Here is a 15,900-nt window from a genome sequence, read left to right as displayed (position 1 = left end):
AGGAATGCCTGTGTCTGCTTTCACTGTTATTCTCTCCAAAGCTTACCCAACTATAGGTACTCCTATCCCATTTGATAAAATTTTATATAACAGGCAACAGCATTATGACCCAAGAACTGGAATCTTTACCTGTAGGATTCCAGGAATATATTACTTCTCCTACCACGTGCATGTGAAAGGGACCCATGCTTGGGTGGGCCTGTATAAGAACGGCACCCCTGTAATGTACATCTATGATGAGTACATCAAAGGCTACCTAGATCAGGCTTCAGGGAGTGCCATAATCGATCTCACAGAAAACGACCAGGTGTGGCTCCAGCTGCCCAACGCAGAGTCGAATGGGCTATACTCCTCTGAGTATGTCCACTCCTCTTTCTCAGGATTCTTAGTGGCTCCAATGTGAGCATATTCCCACCGAGCTAATATGAATCTGCCTGAAAAGGCGTTCCCCAACTCCACCCCACCCCACAAAATGCATATGGAGGTAGCCTGAAAAAAAGTGACTAATTTTAGTTTTCCAAAATACAGATCTGAGCTTTCAGACATAGTGTACAATATGTGAGAACCCTCTCGAGTTTCTAGTCAGCAATCCTAAGTCTCTTTAAAGTTTTCTGTGAACTCCTTCAGTATTTAAAATTTCTACCATAAAAGTACTGCTAAGCTAAAAAAATAAAATGATCTTAAAAAACCCTGAAATGTGATGCTAAATCATGTTAAATTTGATTTTAGAAATTCAGCATTTCCTTTTAAAATAAGCCTGTTTCTAACGATTAACAGGAGAATTTCTAGGAAACACTCAGGAGGTGTCATGTATATTTATGGGACTTAAATACTTGAATATCCAAATTTAAAAGACATTGTATACCCTAAGATCTTTCTGATGGCGCATTACTCAAAGGCTTACATGGTCCCCTTCATCAATATCTATTCAAGTATACAGGTGCATATAGACTTTCTACAGCTCTCATAAAAAACCCAAAATATTATGTTAAAAATAATCTGAAATGCAAGGTGCTTTAGTCATGAACCTTTTCAAACTTTTCTGTGGTTGCAGGAAAGCTTTCTGTATACCCTTCACAACTTGGGTAGTGAAGGGTATACAGATGATGTCTGTATGAACAGGATAGGTCAAACAAATGATATCTGACCTATTCTATTTACTTGACAGAAGTGTGATTAATTTGCTTTAATTCCTTATTGAGTCTTATGTAACACGATTTTGTGGGTTTACAGAGCATTAGCATATGTACCTTGGGCCTTCCATTCCAGTGAAATTATAATTGATGTGAAGGATTTCAAAATGTGACTAGAAATGAAACGATGTTATTTATTTATGCTCTGTACTGTATTTTTATGTTGCTGTTTAAAACTTTTAAGCTGTGCCTCACGAAATGTTTTATCTACTCCTTATTTACAATGCAATAAAATAACATGAACAGATTATTATGCTGAATTTATCTGACACCAGCAATTCGCTATTCTCAACCGTTTTTGTAAGGCTTTTTATTTTACAAAGTTAATAAAAAGTAAAATGATAAAGTGGCGGGTAGCTTTTATAGGTGCCATGGTTATGCCCTCCTACCGGAGATGGGCATTCCCACACACCCAAGCACTCAGTGTGGACTGTGAAAAGCTATCAAACAACCACATGTGATCTACAAGCCAGGGTGAAGGGCTGGTGGCTGGGATTAGAAAAGTAAGACAATCATCCAAACGCAGTGATGTTCTTCTGGGAAGGAAAGAAGCAGGCAGCAGAGAAATATGTAGTCTGAACAAATATTCTGTAGTTACTATTTATTGCCTTGACATGTTTTTAGTCATAATATTTAGGATTATTTTGATGGCTTACACTACATTAAAAGGAAGGCAAGCAATTTTTATGTCAATCAAAAGGCAACATTTTTCTCAGCTGAAAAACACTGCTCTTGAGCATCCATCGGTCCACTGGCTGAATTAGGGCAGTCTGGTTCAAGTCATCAGGGTAACATACTATAAAGGCATCTCTTAATTCCTTAGAAGCAATCTCTCTGTGTAACCCAAGCAAACCTGTGGATGGAACCGTAAAACCCTAGGCTTGGGTTGGTGATATCTCTGCTCGCATTCTAGGTGAGCCGGTCCTGTTTTTAAGCAATAAGAATAGAATTTTCACTTTCCCTATCTGTCTATAATTACAATACTAATGATTACAAGTGTCACCAACCTTCATTCCCAAGCCAGGAAACAGCAAATTCTGGGGAACCCACAAAGTGACCCTATTGATAAGCATGTAAAAGACTGCATATCTTAGGATACTGGCCATTATGGACACGAATAAAAGAACCTCTTAAAATATAACCAGTATCAACTTTATGGCAATATTTAAAACCAAATTAAATCTTAATTAAGGAACACAGAAAAATAGGTAACTTGTAAGTAATTCATTAGATACACAGCACTGAACAAACATCTAAAGTCTCTCTTCACGTTACTCACCTTTAAAAGCTGACATTTTATAATTATGTTGTATACCAGCAACTATGTCCTTCCAAAAATCAAATGGTTTTTGACCACTGTTCTGCTAAAGAAAAAAGGAAATCCAAATGTGATACATGTAATAATTTTGTTTTTAAGCATAACATAAAACACCTGACAAACAACTATAATATCACTGTATTCTAAAATAGGGATTCATGTTTTAGAAAACATAACAGATAAAAACTTCTCATTTTTCTAAATGTGATTTTAGAAAGAAATCTTCCATGAAAATCACTGATACAGAGAGATATATACATATGACTAAATATTAATATAACTCACATAACCCAAATAAAATAAAAATTTCCACTCATTATAAAATCTAAACATTACAGAATACTTTTAACACATGAGAAAATCTACAATGTTATAGCCTGTGAGGTACCAGAATGTGTAACTTCATGTACCATGGCATCAGTGGAGCTAAGAGACCTGAAGCCTTAAAACCTCATAAGCTGGTTACTGTAGAATTCTGTGCACATTTACTTGAGTTTCAGTATAAAAGAGGAGCAATTCTCTATTATTAAGGAGGTTCCTAACCCAAAATTCAAATCATTTTTACTAAGATTTTTTTTTAAACCAGAAAGCAAGTAAACAATTATACAACGTTATAACCCTGTGCTTCCTTGGAAACATTAACCAGTGTCCTTCTATCTAAACAAAGACCAAATACTAGATATTATTAAATTATATAAAGTCCAATTTAAAGACTGGTGCATTTGTATATAATCACTATAAGATGAGAAACTGACTCCATCTCATAATAACTTCTATAAGCCAGAACTATTGCTCAACAGAAACTTTCACAAACATACAAATTAATTCTGATTCAAAAATAAACCATTATCTAGTCCTATCAGAAACATTAACATTGTGATTTTTAAAGACAATATATGCAAAAAGAAAGTGATTCTGCCATAAAACCAGTTTCTGTTCATAGGTCCTAAACTCTAGGTATAAACTGATATAACCAGAGATCTATTTAATCCTGATACATAGGACAAGGAAAAAGTCTATAAGCATTAAACTATGCCCAGAATGATGAATTTAAAATTTTCACCTCATTTTTCTGGTTTTATACTATTTACAATGCTTAAAAGGACACACGGAATTTCCTTAAATTTCTTTTATTTATTTTTAAAAATTCTGCTAATGAAACCAAGGAATATTCTTTCCATACGCAGGTTTGGTATTTTCTTTTTCTAGACTATCGCACCCCCTGCTGCAGAACAGGTTTATTATTGGTGGGGTCGGGGAGGGAGAAGGGATGGTCGCTATTTAATTTTCCAAAAATATTTTGACCAAATTCTCTATGTTTTTCCTCCTCAGTCACCTCTGAAACCACAAAGAGGAAACTAAGTAAAATCTCAACTCAAAAGACATATAAAATTAAGTCCTCTGATTTATAGCTAAATACATTGCACAGTTTCTAAAAAATGAGTCCCCACTCACCTTCGTTAAAGAGTCCACCACTCTGGCACACAGAAGAGCTCCAGGCAGGTCAAAGTAGTTATCATAAAAATAATATTTTCCTAAAAGAACAAAAATTTAAACTGGGAACAAATTGATGCCTCGTTTATGTAACATACACAGAAACTTGGCTGAAGAGAGACTAGATTTTGGTTTTGCTACTTAAAGGGGCTTTTATTTCAATTCAGAATCACTCCACTACAGCCTATCATCACCTTTTAAAGAAGGCTTCAGTTACAAGGCTACTACAAGAAAGGTAAAAAAGGATATCCATAGTTAAGCACTTTATTAAGAAATATTTATTTTTTTAAATGTGAAAATTAGACCATATCCCAAATATGAAATAGATTATGAAAAAGTCACAATTTAAATTATCAATGTCACTGAATTTCAAAACCATCAACCTAACACTGGAATACCATGAAGTGCCACACAATAGTGCCTTTGCAAATCTGTGCTCTGGTCCCCTAGAGTCCCACATTCAATCTTCATACAATTTCAGACAAACTTCAGTACAATGTTAAGAACAGCCAGGGTGAAGAGAAGAATAAAAAAAATCAGATCACGTGAGGACACAGTGTGCTTATCTTAGAGAAACTCGGAAGCACAGGCCTGGCACACTCTAGGGTCTCTGGGAGGAGAGGGATCTGATTAATCCTGTTTGGCCCTAGGGTAGAATTAAACTTGAGCCCTTCCTTGGCACCGATGTCATTTTTGACTCTGCTGTCCCTGGGCAGACGCTTTTGAGGACCCATGTCACATCCCCTTGGTCCGTGGCTGATCCCAGCCACAGCTGTGCTAAATAGCAGCATCCTACCTCAAGCTCACCTGTGCCATTCCCTTTCTCTGAGAGCCTCTGGAGCCCACATGGCAAGCCTCAGTCAATAGGGTCAGGAGCCAGTGAACAAATGCCCCAGCCTCCTGTCCCCTGGACTGACAACTCTGAGAGGTGTTCTCTGCACTTCTCCTCAGAAGTCCCGGTGGAATCCAGCTCCTGCTGTTCTTTCCTTCCACGTAACACCCTCACAACTATCTCACTCCCGCATACTGCCATCAGGAGCAACCACTCTGCTCTGAGGGGAAACGTAACCTCAGAGTCCTCTAGAGAACCCTCGGTACAAGGAGGAATCCAACAGAACCAATACATGGAGTCAGATTTCAGTTTAATGTTAAGAAAGTACTTTTCAAATGGTCATAATTACTCTTGTGCAGAGTACTGGTAACTGCCTGATTCTGAGTCCCCACTCCTCCCATTTGTAAGCTGTGTATGAGGTTATGCAACACAGCTGCCTTGTTCCTTAGTGTCCACTAAGCACAATGTCCAGCATATTGCAGGAACTCAATAAATGTTTGTTGAATGAATGAATGATCTAAAAATAGAGTGGGGCTTCCCTGGTGGCGCAGTGGTTGAGAGTCCGCCTGCCGATGCAGGGGACACGGGTTCATGCCCCAGTCCGGGAAGATCCCACATGCCGCGGAGTGGCTAGGCCCGTGAGCCATGGCGCTGAGCCTGTGTGTCCAGAGCCTGTGCTCCGCAACGGGAGAGGCCACAACAGTGAGAGGCCAGCGTACCACAAAAAAATAAAAATTAAAAATAAATAAATAAATAAATAAATAGAGTGGATTACTGTCAACCCTTGAGCAACATGGGTTTGAACTGCATGAGTCCACTTATACATGTCCTTTTTTCAATAGTAAATACTATAGCAGTGCATAATCTATGAGCTGCGGTTGGTTGAATCCACAGATGTAGAACCTCAGATGGGGAGGAACCCCAGGTAGGGAGGGCGACCATAAAGTTATACTCAGGTTTTTGACTTCACGAGGGTAAGTGTCCCTAACCCCTGAGTTGTTCAAGAGTCAACTATATTTTGGAATGAAGAAGTGGTACGGGTGAATTAGGAGAAAACTCTCTGCAAGGGCCAAATGTCTATCCCTTTAAATGCTACTTAATGCCCCTCACGTCTTCATGTCAAATTATTAAGGATATATAAGGAATAAAAATCAAAGTTCTGTTAATTCACAAAATGGTTGCATAGGTTTGTATGTCCTTCCCCTCAGTTAAAAATATTTTGGTTAGCATAGTCCTCCTGTTTTTTACTCTTTCACAGCTGAAATTGTTGTGGGAACATCTCAGACTCATTTTCACTCCTAAGAAAGGTTAAGATGTCTTTGTCAGAGTGAGGAAAAGCAGGAATTTGGAGGAAAGGGAGAAGCTATTCCATGTACGCTTCAGCCCACACTGCTATGCTATGAGACCACACAACACTCCAGTGCTGCAGGGACCAGGACAGTGGGCACAGGTTCCCAAGGCTCACTAACCTGCACTGTATCTAACCTCTTGGCCTGTGACACCAGAGTGACCTGCCTGAACCAGCCAGCCAGCTGTCTTGGGCACTGTGGGAGCAGGAGGTGTGTCATCGTTGTACCCTTGCTTTTCCCCTCCCCTTTTTCTCCTTTTGTGGGCATTAATAGATGAAATTCAGTTTATGAGTTGAAATATGGATTATAAGCCTTGGTTGAGGATCTAATCAAATAGCTCAGGGGTTGGATGAGAAGGACTCATTGACTTCCACCCTCAAGGCAAGGGGCTGATGTCACTCGACTATCAAAACTGGGCTAGATGACCACCGCGTGGACATAACAGGGTTTGTGCAGCTGTGACATGTTAACAGTGCCAGGCTGCTCTCGATGTCTCTCCCAACATCAAACTCACAGACTGTGCTCATGAAAGCTTTGGCCCTCCACCTCCTTATAGGGCAGACAGCTCACTGGGAATGAGGTGATTACTGAATTTAGTTCAAGAGAACAAGCCTCTGAATCAAGATCGAGTCCTATAATCATTAAGCTTCACACACAGAAAAACTGTTCCACCAAAACGCACTGCCAACACCTCAGCCTTGCAAACCTGTGTACTCTTAGTGATGATGGAACAAAGGCATATGAATGACTGAGGCGAAGAGAACAATTCATGATAGTGTAAGTTCCCACTTCTCCTGCAGACAAGTGATATCATCTCCATTTAAAGATAAGGAAAGGGATGCTAAGAGTGGCTTAGTAATTGACCACATCACTTCATCCAGCAAGTAACAGAGTTACTATCATCCAGGACTGTCTGGCTCCAAGCACCTTGTGATTTCCACTAGACCAAGCTGTTTCTGCATAATCTACCAGTATGGGAAGAAAAAGATCAAAAGGACTTGCTCTCTGGAAATTGGCTGGTAAAAAAAACCATGCTCATGCCAAGGCAACCACGTGAAAAGTGCTTATCAAATAACTTGTCAATAAAATATCTGTGTCCATCAATCCTTCAAATTCCCTAAGTGTACTGGTAGGGATTTGTACTTTACAACTCTCTACTTAACTCTAAACACGAATATACTCATTGTAGAAAGAAGTAGCCCATAAAGAATCAATTGGAGTTCCTGAAAATAAAGGCCTTATTTGGCAGTATTTTAAACCCACATATCCGTAGAGCAGCTATATTTCTAAAAACTTACCCTGGATATATTTACAAAAGTGCAAAATATACATGTATGAAAACATCACTGCAAGCTTGTTTGTAATGGTTAAACACCGCTCACAACACAAATGTCCAATGCGAGGACACTGATGAAATAAATCATGATGTAGGCCCTGGATGGCAGAGCGTGCCTGCATCGAAAAGAATGAAGGACATCTGTCTTTCTGCTATTGTGACGGAATCTCCAAGATGTAGATGAAAAAAAGCAAAGTACAGAAAAAGTATGATCCTTTTTGTATACTTAAAAAAATAAGCTTCGGGGAAAGGGGATTGTGGGGGACAGGGGTTGGAAATAATTACTCTCCATTTTATTTCTTTCTATAATATTTACATTTCCTGATCATATGCTCCCAGTATTTTTTTTAGTGTAAACAAAGTTTAACTGGAATCACAGGCCATTTTTTCCTTCTTTTATGTCTCTACATTAAAAAAAAAAAAATGTGTTATGTTTCAAAGGCATTAGCTTTCTCTTACTATTTTGCAGAAACAGTAGGCTTCTATTATGTGTCACAGCCCCATCACTGGGCACCTGGAGTGGAAACACTTCCCTAACCAACCCAATTAGGAGTAAATAAACTCCAACACCATCCTCAGAGGAAGCGTTCCTGCGTAAATTAAGCACCACAGAGAAGCTTTGGATTCTAGGAGGCAGTGCTCTCTAGCGGGCAGAGCAGTGGGTAAACAGGCGTGTCGTGTTGGGTGAATGCTTTCTTTTGCAGCTGGGAAATACTTTACTTCTTTAAAATACTCCCGATTTCTGAATGGATGTCAGAATAAAACACTTAGCTGGGTGCCTACCTTTTCTGGGAGAAGGGAAGAGTTTATAGTTAACCCATGAACAATGGGGGGAGGGGAGGTTCGTGGCTCTGACCTCCAACGCAGTCCAAAATCTGAGTATAATTTATAGTTAGCCCTCCTTACCCGCAATTCCACACCCACGGATTCAATGAACTGTGGATAGTGTAGCACTGCAGTATTTACTATGGAAAAAAAATCTGCGTATAAGTGGATCTGAGCAATTCAAACCCGTGTTGTTCACGTGTATTTACAACTGCCTACATCTGGACAGACAACAGGTGTTCCCTATCACCTGAGTAAAGGAAATCCATCCATTTAACTTCCTAGCTATTCTGAGTTGAGATATGTGAAAGCATTCTATACCTAACCCCAAGGTGAAACCTCCGCTTTTCCTATCAACTTATTTTATCAAGATAACACACATTTCCTGACATTTTCATCTCACTACAATAAAAAAAAAACACCCAAAAGATAGCAAATGTAACAAACAAAAACACAACAGTAATAAGGAATAACTCCAACTGTTTTCCGGTTACTACATTTTCTAAATGAAAATAGGTGCATTTCAAAACTGTAGTGTAGGAGAAAATGGCAAAAAAAAATTAGAACAAATGAAAAACTAACAATCAGGACTTTTAATAAGGTCCATCTGTTTATAATAATGTTTTAATGATTCTTTACTAATTTATGCACATCTGTGTTTATAAATAATTTTTGGAAAATCTTTTCATGTTTACTGATGGTGAAACTCTTTAAAGAGAGTTGGAAAAATGAGTAAAATCACTTGAAATAAAGGGGAAAAAACAAAGGCAGAAGGTACTAGAAATGGCAGTAAAGAAAATAATTCTAGAAAACAGGAGAGATGAGTAATGTGGGGAGAAGTGGGGGACAGAGAAACAAAAGTAAGGATTGTGCATGTAACAAATTGATAAAAATACAGAATAAGGAATGTATTATTCCTTGTTCTTTACTCCAGAACAAGTGCAAGTAGAAAGGTGAATCAACAGAACGTTAAATAAAACAGAACCAACTGCCAAAGAGAAAATCAGACACGTGGGAAAAAATACATCCTATTCCTATGAAACCATAGCAGGTCCTTTGTGGGTCCTGCCCAGCAGGGTGCAAGGAGGGTCTTCTTTGTGTCCTGATGTCCCAGGCTCAGGGACCAAAACAACAGGGGAGGGAATGGCAGTGCTGCCCCACATATGACCCATACCTGACCGGCAGGCCATTCCCGAGTCTGGCGTGAAGTGCTTCCACTCCTTCCTGCCGTACTCCTCCGCCAGCACCTCTGGAGCCAGCATCTTTGTGCCGTGGCTTGCCCTGGTTTGGGGAGATGAGGCACGTGACTCATCAGTGGTTCTCCTGAACACCCCCTCCTCCAGCCTTGTTATTGTTAATTCACCCTGATACTGTGAAAGGATTTTTACAAAAAAGGTTTTCAACTGGATGACTTCCCCATTTAGGATCCTATACGGCATTTCTCTTGACAGCTCTTATTCTTCTCCATGTCACCCATCAACCAGCAAAGTGATCAGGGGCAGCTCACTCTGAGGTCAACGCTGTGGTAGTTGCCCTGGACCAATACTATAAACCACAATTTCTCTGGGAGAAATATGACGACTTCTTGCCTAAGAAGCTGTCAATTAACTACGCAGATAAGCCTAACTGGAACAATGAGGAAACAACTGCAGGGACTGGGTGGGAAGCTGGGCTGGCAGCAGGAAAGAAAGAACAGCAGTCAGAGCATGAGCTGCGTCAGGCCCGCAGGAGCAGGGAGGTGCCTGGCACCCCGGGCTGGCGGCTGTGAGCACAGGGGACTTATGAAGATGAAGATGGGGTAGTAACATGCCACTCAAGGACACCACATAGCTAAAAACACAATGGGAAACAGCAAGACGAATGTGGCAAAACTTGGAACAGGAAGACCAGAAGGTAGCTATTTTTTGTACTCGAAATACTGCTTTTGCATCCGTTGAGCCTGGTTAAGAGAATCTTACCCTGTAGAGAAACAGTTGATATTTTAAGTTGTTTACTTTGAGAAATTATAATGCTAGGGAGTATTATTAGTCTTCTCCTGGTGTTATACTGTGGTAGCAAAGCAAAATGAAGGAAAAGGAAATGAAATAAATGGGCAAATGGAGGAAAATCATAATCGGGATCCTATTTATAAACAGATTAATATTTACATAAAAGCTATTATGTAAGGGTGGAGGAATCTTGAGCAAGAAATACGATCAGAAAAGGAATCTACTATATTGTTTGAAAGCAGGCGTCAAGGACATAACCTTGTAAATTCAAGAGAAGCTGCAGGTTGGCCAGAACTTGAATGGAGACGGTCAGACCTTGGGAAAAGGGTGTTGGGAGTGGGGACCAACAGACAGACGTGACAATAAAAGAAAGAAGCGAAACTGTGCAATGTTTTCTATTCTTTTAACCGTGATTGAAGACAGCCAAGTACACTGTAAGAATCTGAAAGTGGCATTTAAGGTCATGGTCAAAGCTGCATTGTGTGTGTGTGGTGTACACACACAAATCAATACACACACTCTATCTCTAGTTGCCTGAGAAAAAACATGCAGATGAATTATAAAATAATCAGAAGTGGAACCACACCTGGCCTAGCTAGCTACACCTAGGGGACAGTCTGGGGTAGAATGTGAGTCTGTACTGTGCAAAAAGAATGATGTACCCAAAGGGAGAGCGTGTATAAGGGGTAACCTGTGCTGAGCATCCTCTTCGTGAACTCTGACCATGTCAGCATAAATCATAAATTGTACAACTGCACGGCCACGTTAACTGCCTGTACTGTCAGTACTGGGGGGAAAATAGATGCTCGCTCCATGGTACCCTCTGTAAGACTAAGAGCAGCCATGGCAGCTGCTTCTCAACTGCCTGCCCTACTCTTACTCATACTCAAAAGTGTTGGACTCACCCTAGGAGGAGGGAAGGAAAGGGAGTCAGCACTAAGTTTGGGAGGGGGGAGATACTTATGAAGGTTGGAACAATCTAGAAACACTTCCAGAAGGAGCTGAGACACAACATGGGTCCTGCATGATGGGGACGAATTTGGATGAATGGGGGGAGAAAGAGCCGTGTGCCTAGACCACCAATCCCCACCCAACATCCATTCTCTCCTTCTTCCTTAATAAAGACAGCTTCAATGTTACTCCAGGTTATAGCACAATATAATTCCAAGCCTCTGTGGTCAAAGAGATAAAGCAATTTATTAACATTCTACTGTATTTCCTGAAAATATTTCTGATGAGCTAACTTTAAAAGAATTAGACCTTTCAGTCTAATGCTTCCAGATTTATATTTAAATGGCTCAAACGATTCACACAAAGACATGCAGGCACATAGATAATCTGCCATCTGATTGACTAAAGTAATAATCTTCTTTAACCCATACCTTAACTATCAAATGCTATATGGTAATAAAATGTCCTGGAAAGAGTAAAGTTTTGACTTCATAACTAAATTTTATTACCTGAGCACGGTGCCATTATCTGCAAGTTTAATGAAGTTCCCGTCTTCCAGATCCAATGCCAAGCCCTTGCAACTGAAACCGAAAATTCTGATTACCAGTCAATTCACATAGTTACCTAACCCAAGAAATAAAAATTTATATTTTCAAAAAAGTCACAATGCTAAAAAAGGACTCTCCCCCACCCAAGTGAATGATATGTTAATCAAACAAGTAAGAATATCAATTCTAAAATTAAATATCTAAAATTAAATATCATAAGGAAAAACTGTTACGTGGGCAAACCAAGGACAGCATATTCAGTGTCTAAAATCTTTGAGCTTTTAAAAAGAGGAATAAAAAAACTCACAGAGAACAAAGAATGAACACCATTGTACGCCTCTGTTAAAATGTACAAATGCTTTCCATTAAATAAAACACAAACACACATTTGTATTCTATAAGTTAAGATCTTGGCCAGAATCTTTTCTGTACTCTTTAGAATCTGCCTCAATTTAGGTCGGGCTATAAGAACTATGCATACTATTGAAAACCACTAAAACAAAGTCAAATACTAAGTTTTGGGTTCTTCACTGTAAAAGACTTATGGGATTTGGGAAGTGAAATGGGTACAGATTCATTATCATGAGTAATAAAAGCAAGAAGGTAAAACGGCCACCAAATACCAAGAGAATTAAAAAGAAAACGACAGGGTACTTTAGAAGCATTATTTACTCTGGTCCACAGTAAAATTGCCAGAGTCAGCGGTTTCATACTGTAAAATATTTCTGTTTCTTCATTTGCTAAAAGGGATAAATCAAAAAGGACTAACCAAACACTGGAAGAATGTATAACAGATGAACTCTGTTGTTCTAGAATTATTTCTGTATGTATTTTTCATGTGTTTCAGGACTACTGTTATTTTTCAGCCGAACAATTTAAAGTGGTTTAATAGGACTTTTGTTTGTTTTATTGTTTAAATGAGGAAGGACAAAGGAAGCCTTGGAAAGTTGAGACTCCTAAGCCAGGAAGGGAGTAAGCAGTCAGAGTCTCAGACATAGGGGTATCTACCCAATTACAGAAAAACAAATGTCCCAATTTAGACACTTATTCAAAACATGATGATTTCCTCTTTTCTTACAGTTCTGTATTTGAAGGGCAATAAAAGAAAATTTTTTAATAAAAGATGTAAATTTTAGACAGTTCTTAATAATCTCTCAAATTGTTAATAACGACAGACTTAAACCGTGTAAAAATACTCAAATTAGTCACATATGCTCTTAGCTTATTTTCATACTTAATTAAACAAGTCTTAAAGTAGAAAGGACTTTAATTCATCAAACGTAAAACTTTTTAGTACAGAAGGCATTTTGTCCTTTGACTCAACTTCACATTTCACTTTCTGTTCCCATAGAAGAGGAAGCATTAAAATTTTATCCACAATAATTAAAAATCAGAAGGAATGTGCTGACCTTAAAGAAGCTGCTTACCAGAAATCCCAATCCTCTGGAGTCACAGTGAGCAATTCCTTGTCATACCCTTTCTCCTTGACCAGGAACTGAGCAAAGCTATTATAAATGAGCTGTTAATAAAAAGAAGGAAAAAAGACAGATTAAATGTAAAATTCACTATTCATTCTTAGCTTCACAGACCTGAAAACCTAATGGAATCAGTCATGAGACAGGTGGGAGGGAATCTGTAGTATCTGTAATTGTGAAGCTCTGCAGGTTAACACTCCGTCCCAAGCAATTTACCCACTCCTGAGAGCCCCAGGTAGCTGCTGTGTCTTTTTTATTCCATCAGTATAAAATTATACCACCAAGGACAATTATTAATCTTACTCCCAAAGCCTAACGGGTTGGAGATCATTAAGACTTGACAAAGCTTTGTAAACTGATTTAACAGATCTCCAGAGGTTAAACATAATGACCACTCTATCATCACAACCATCCTCCATCCACCCTTGCTAGAAAGGCCCCATGGCGGCTGATAATGCTAATTCATATACTGGGCCCCACAAAATGGAGGCCACCCCACTGGCCCAGCTCTGGTCACAAATCTAAACCTAAGGCAGTGTGCGCTTACACAAAACCCCTGTCAAGGAGACCTAACATACACCAATCACAATCCTCCACATCAGCTTTAGCTCGCTTACCTCACCCTAGAAAACAGGACCTGCAGTGCCTATCACGGAATCCCCGACCTCCTAGCCAACCATGCCCTATTTCTGTGGTGCCTCTTGTAACACTCTATAAGACACGGTCTTGCCCAAAATCTCTGGGGGAGAGTACTCCACTGCTGGTGGGGCACTGCACTCTCCCAGTCTGTGGATTATCTTCTCCAAAGGAAGGGCATCAAACTCATTACTTACTACCTTATTTTAGTTTTGTCATCTGACACAGGGGAGTCTCAGAGAGAAATACACATAGGGGCCAGGCAGGTAATCTAAAGAAGGAACCATGGTGCCTCCATCAGACAAAGTGAATATTTTCTTTTCCCACCATAGGAAAAGCTAAGGAAACAGGAAAAAGGAAGCCTCTGGAAGCAAGCACAAAGATAAATGCTCTGCTGATGGCTGACAGATCTTTTCATTCTCAACAACAACAAAATGACAGGTTTTCTGAGACTGAAGAGTATCCAAGGAGACACACTGAGCAACCTGACCCTCCTTCTCAAGATGTTAACCCATGACAGGTTTTGATAGCATTGGAATGGCACAAGGGGCAAGCGAGAATACAGGAAGGGTTGTAGGAGGGCTTCCCTGGTGGCGCAGTGGTTGAGAGTCCGCCTGCCAGTGCAGGGGACACGGGTTCGTGCCCCGGTCCGGGAAGATCCCACATGCCATGGAGCGCCTGGCCCCGTGAGCCATGGCCGCTGAGCCTGCGCGTCCGGAGCCTGTGCTCCGCAACGGGAGAGGCCACAACAGTGAGAGGCCCGTGTACCGCAAAGAAAAGAAAAAATAAGTTGGAGGAGAAGGCCTCCCTGAGGAGGTGATGTACACACTGACACCTGCAAGATGGAGCAGTTAGCTGGGTGAATCCAGCAGGGAGAGGGCAATCCAAGTCCAGGGGGGCACACAGCTGAAGGTGGGGATTGGGGTTACGAGTGTTAGGAGATAAGTGTGGAGAAAGCAAAGGCTCCTTGTCAAACAGAGCTGTTCTCTGTCGTAAAGTTAATGAAAATGGCTATACATGTACCCCCATACAATGCAACGTGACCCTGATCCAGGTCAGCTGTCCACAGAGCTACAGTAAGTCAACACTATGTATCCACAGTTCTCAAGCCTGGCGGTAGTCAGAACCACAGATGATGGTTCTTAAAGCCACCCAGAAATTCCAAGCCTACAGGATAGGGTCGGGCCCCGACAAAATTCCTGAAACCCCAAGATGACTGAAAATCATTGACTTCTACATTATATGAATTTTCATTCAAACATAAAATGTACTGAGTCACTCAGGTACAAAGTACTATGGACAACAAAAAATACACATCATGATCCTGCCTGCAAGGAACCAGTGCCCTGGGATTAAGAGATGTAAATCCCATGTTAATGAAAATCCTCAGATGCTTAGAGCAGTGCATGGCATACAAGTAAATTCAATTTAAGTATTGCTATTATTATCAGTCGGGCGCTGGTTAAAAAAAAAAAAAAAAGGTCCTGACTTGTAGCATTTGCTCATTTCCATGGTACAGTTACCCCCACCATGGCCAGTTTCAAGCTACCAATGGTTACTGCACACCATCAGACTTGCCTCTGGTCAAAGTATTTATTCAACCTTGGACAACTGGAGTGTCTCATCCCTTGGCAATACTGATTAACATATGGGCATGTGATTCCAATGAGGTCAGATTCCTTCCCAAGAGAAAGGGCCCTTTCTAGCAGGGATGGCACCAGGGGCGTCCAGAGCTGTGTTCCTTACCTCTCCAAGGAGATGGTTCTGTAATAGGAGAGAATGGGGTCAATGTGTAAAGAGGAGCAGAGAACAGAGGTGCTGAGAAAAGCAGGGAATCTGTGCCTTTGAAAGCCCTCTTCTTGGGGCTTCCCTGGTGGCACAGTGGCTGAGAGTCCGCCTGCCGATGCAGGAGACACGGGTTTGTGCCCCAGTCCGGGAAGATCCCACATGCCACG

General features: G+C 40.4%; 2 protein-coding genes across 2 annotated transcripts in view; one reads left to right on the top strand and one right to left on the bottom strand.

The window, feature by feature from the left end:
* The window catches only part of COL10A1 (collagen type X alpha 1 chain), a 6,176-nt gene extending 5,773 nt beyond the window's left edge, over positions 1-403 (top strand). The window contains exon 3 of the mRNA XM_007454988.1: positions 1-403. Within this exon, the coding sequence (XP_007455050.1) occupies positions 1-403 (403 nt within the window).
* NT5DC1 (5'-nucleotidase domain containing 1) overlaps positions 1-15,900 on the bottom strand; it is a 119,422-nt gene that overhangs the window by 99,257 nt on the left and 4,265 nt on the right. Inside the window, exons 2-6 of the mRNA XM_007454989.1 lie at positions 13,262-13,353; positions 11,796-11,867; positions 9,522-9,628; positions 3,967-4,046; positions 2,473-2,557 (exon numbers count right to left, since the gene is read on the bottom strand). Of these exons, the coding sequence (XP_007455051.1) occupies positions 2,473-2,557; positions 3,967-4,046; positions 9,522-9,628; positions 11,796-11,867; positions 13,262-13,353 (436 nt within the window). The remainder of the gene's footprint in view (positions 1-2,472; positions 2,558-3,966; positions 4,047-9,521; positions 9,629-11,795; positions 11,868-13,261; positions 13,354-15,900) is intronic.

This window comes from Lipotes vexillifer, unplaced genomic scaffold, assembly GCF_000442215.2.
Source record: "Lipotes vexillifer unplaced genomic scaffold, Lipotes_vexillifer_v1.1 scaffold18, whole genome shotgun sequence".
Classification (NCBI taxonomy): Eukaryota; Metazoa; Chordata; class Mammalia; order Artiodactyla; family Lipotidae; genus Lipotes; species Lipotes vexillifer.
The sequence above is the reverse complement of the archived record's forward strand: the minus strand, read 5'-3'. Positions and strand labels throughout refer to the sequence as shown.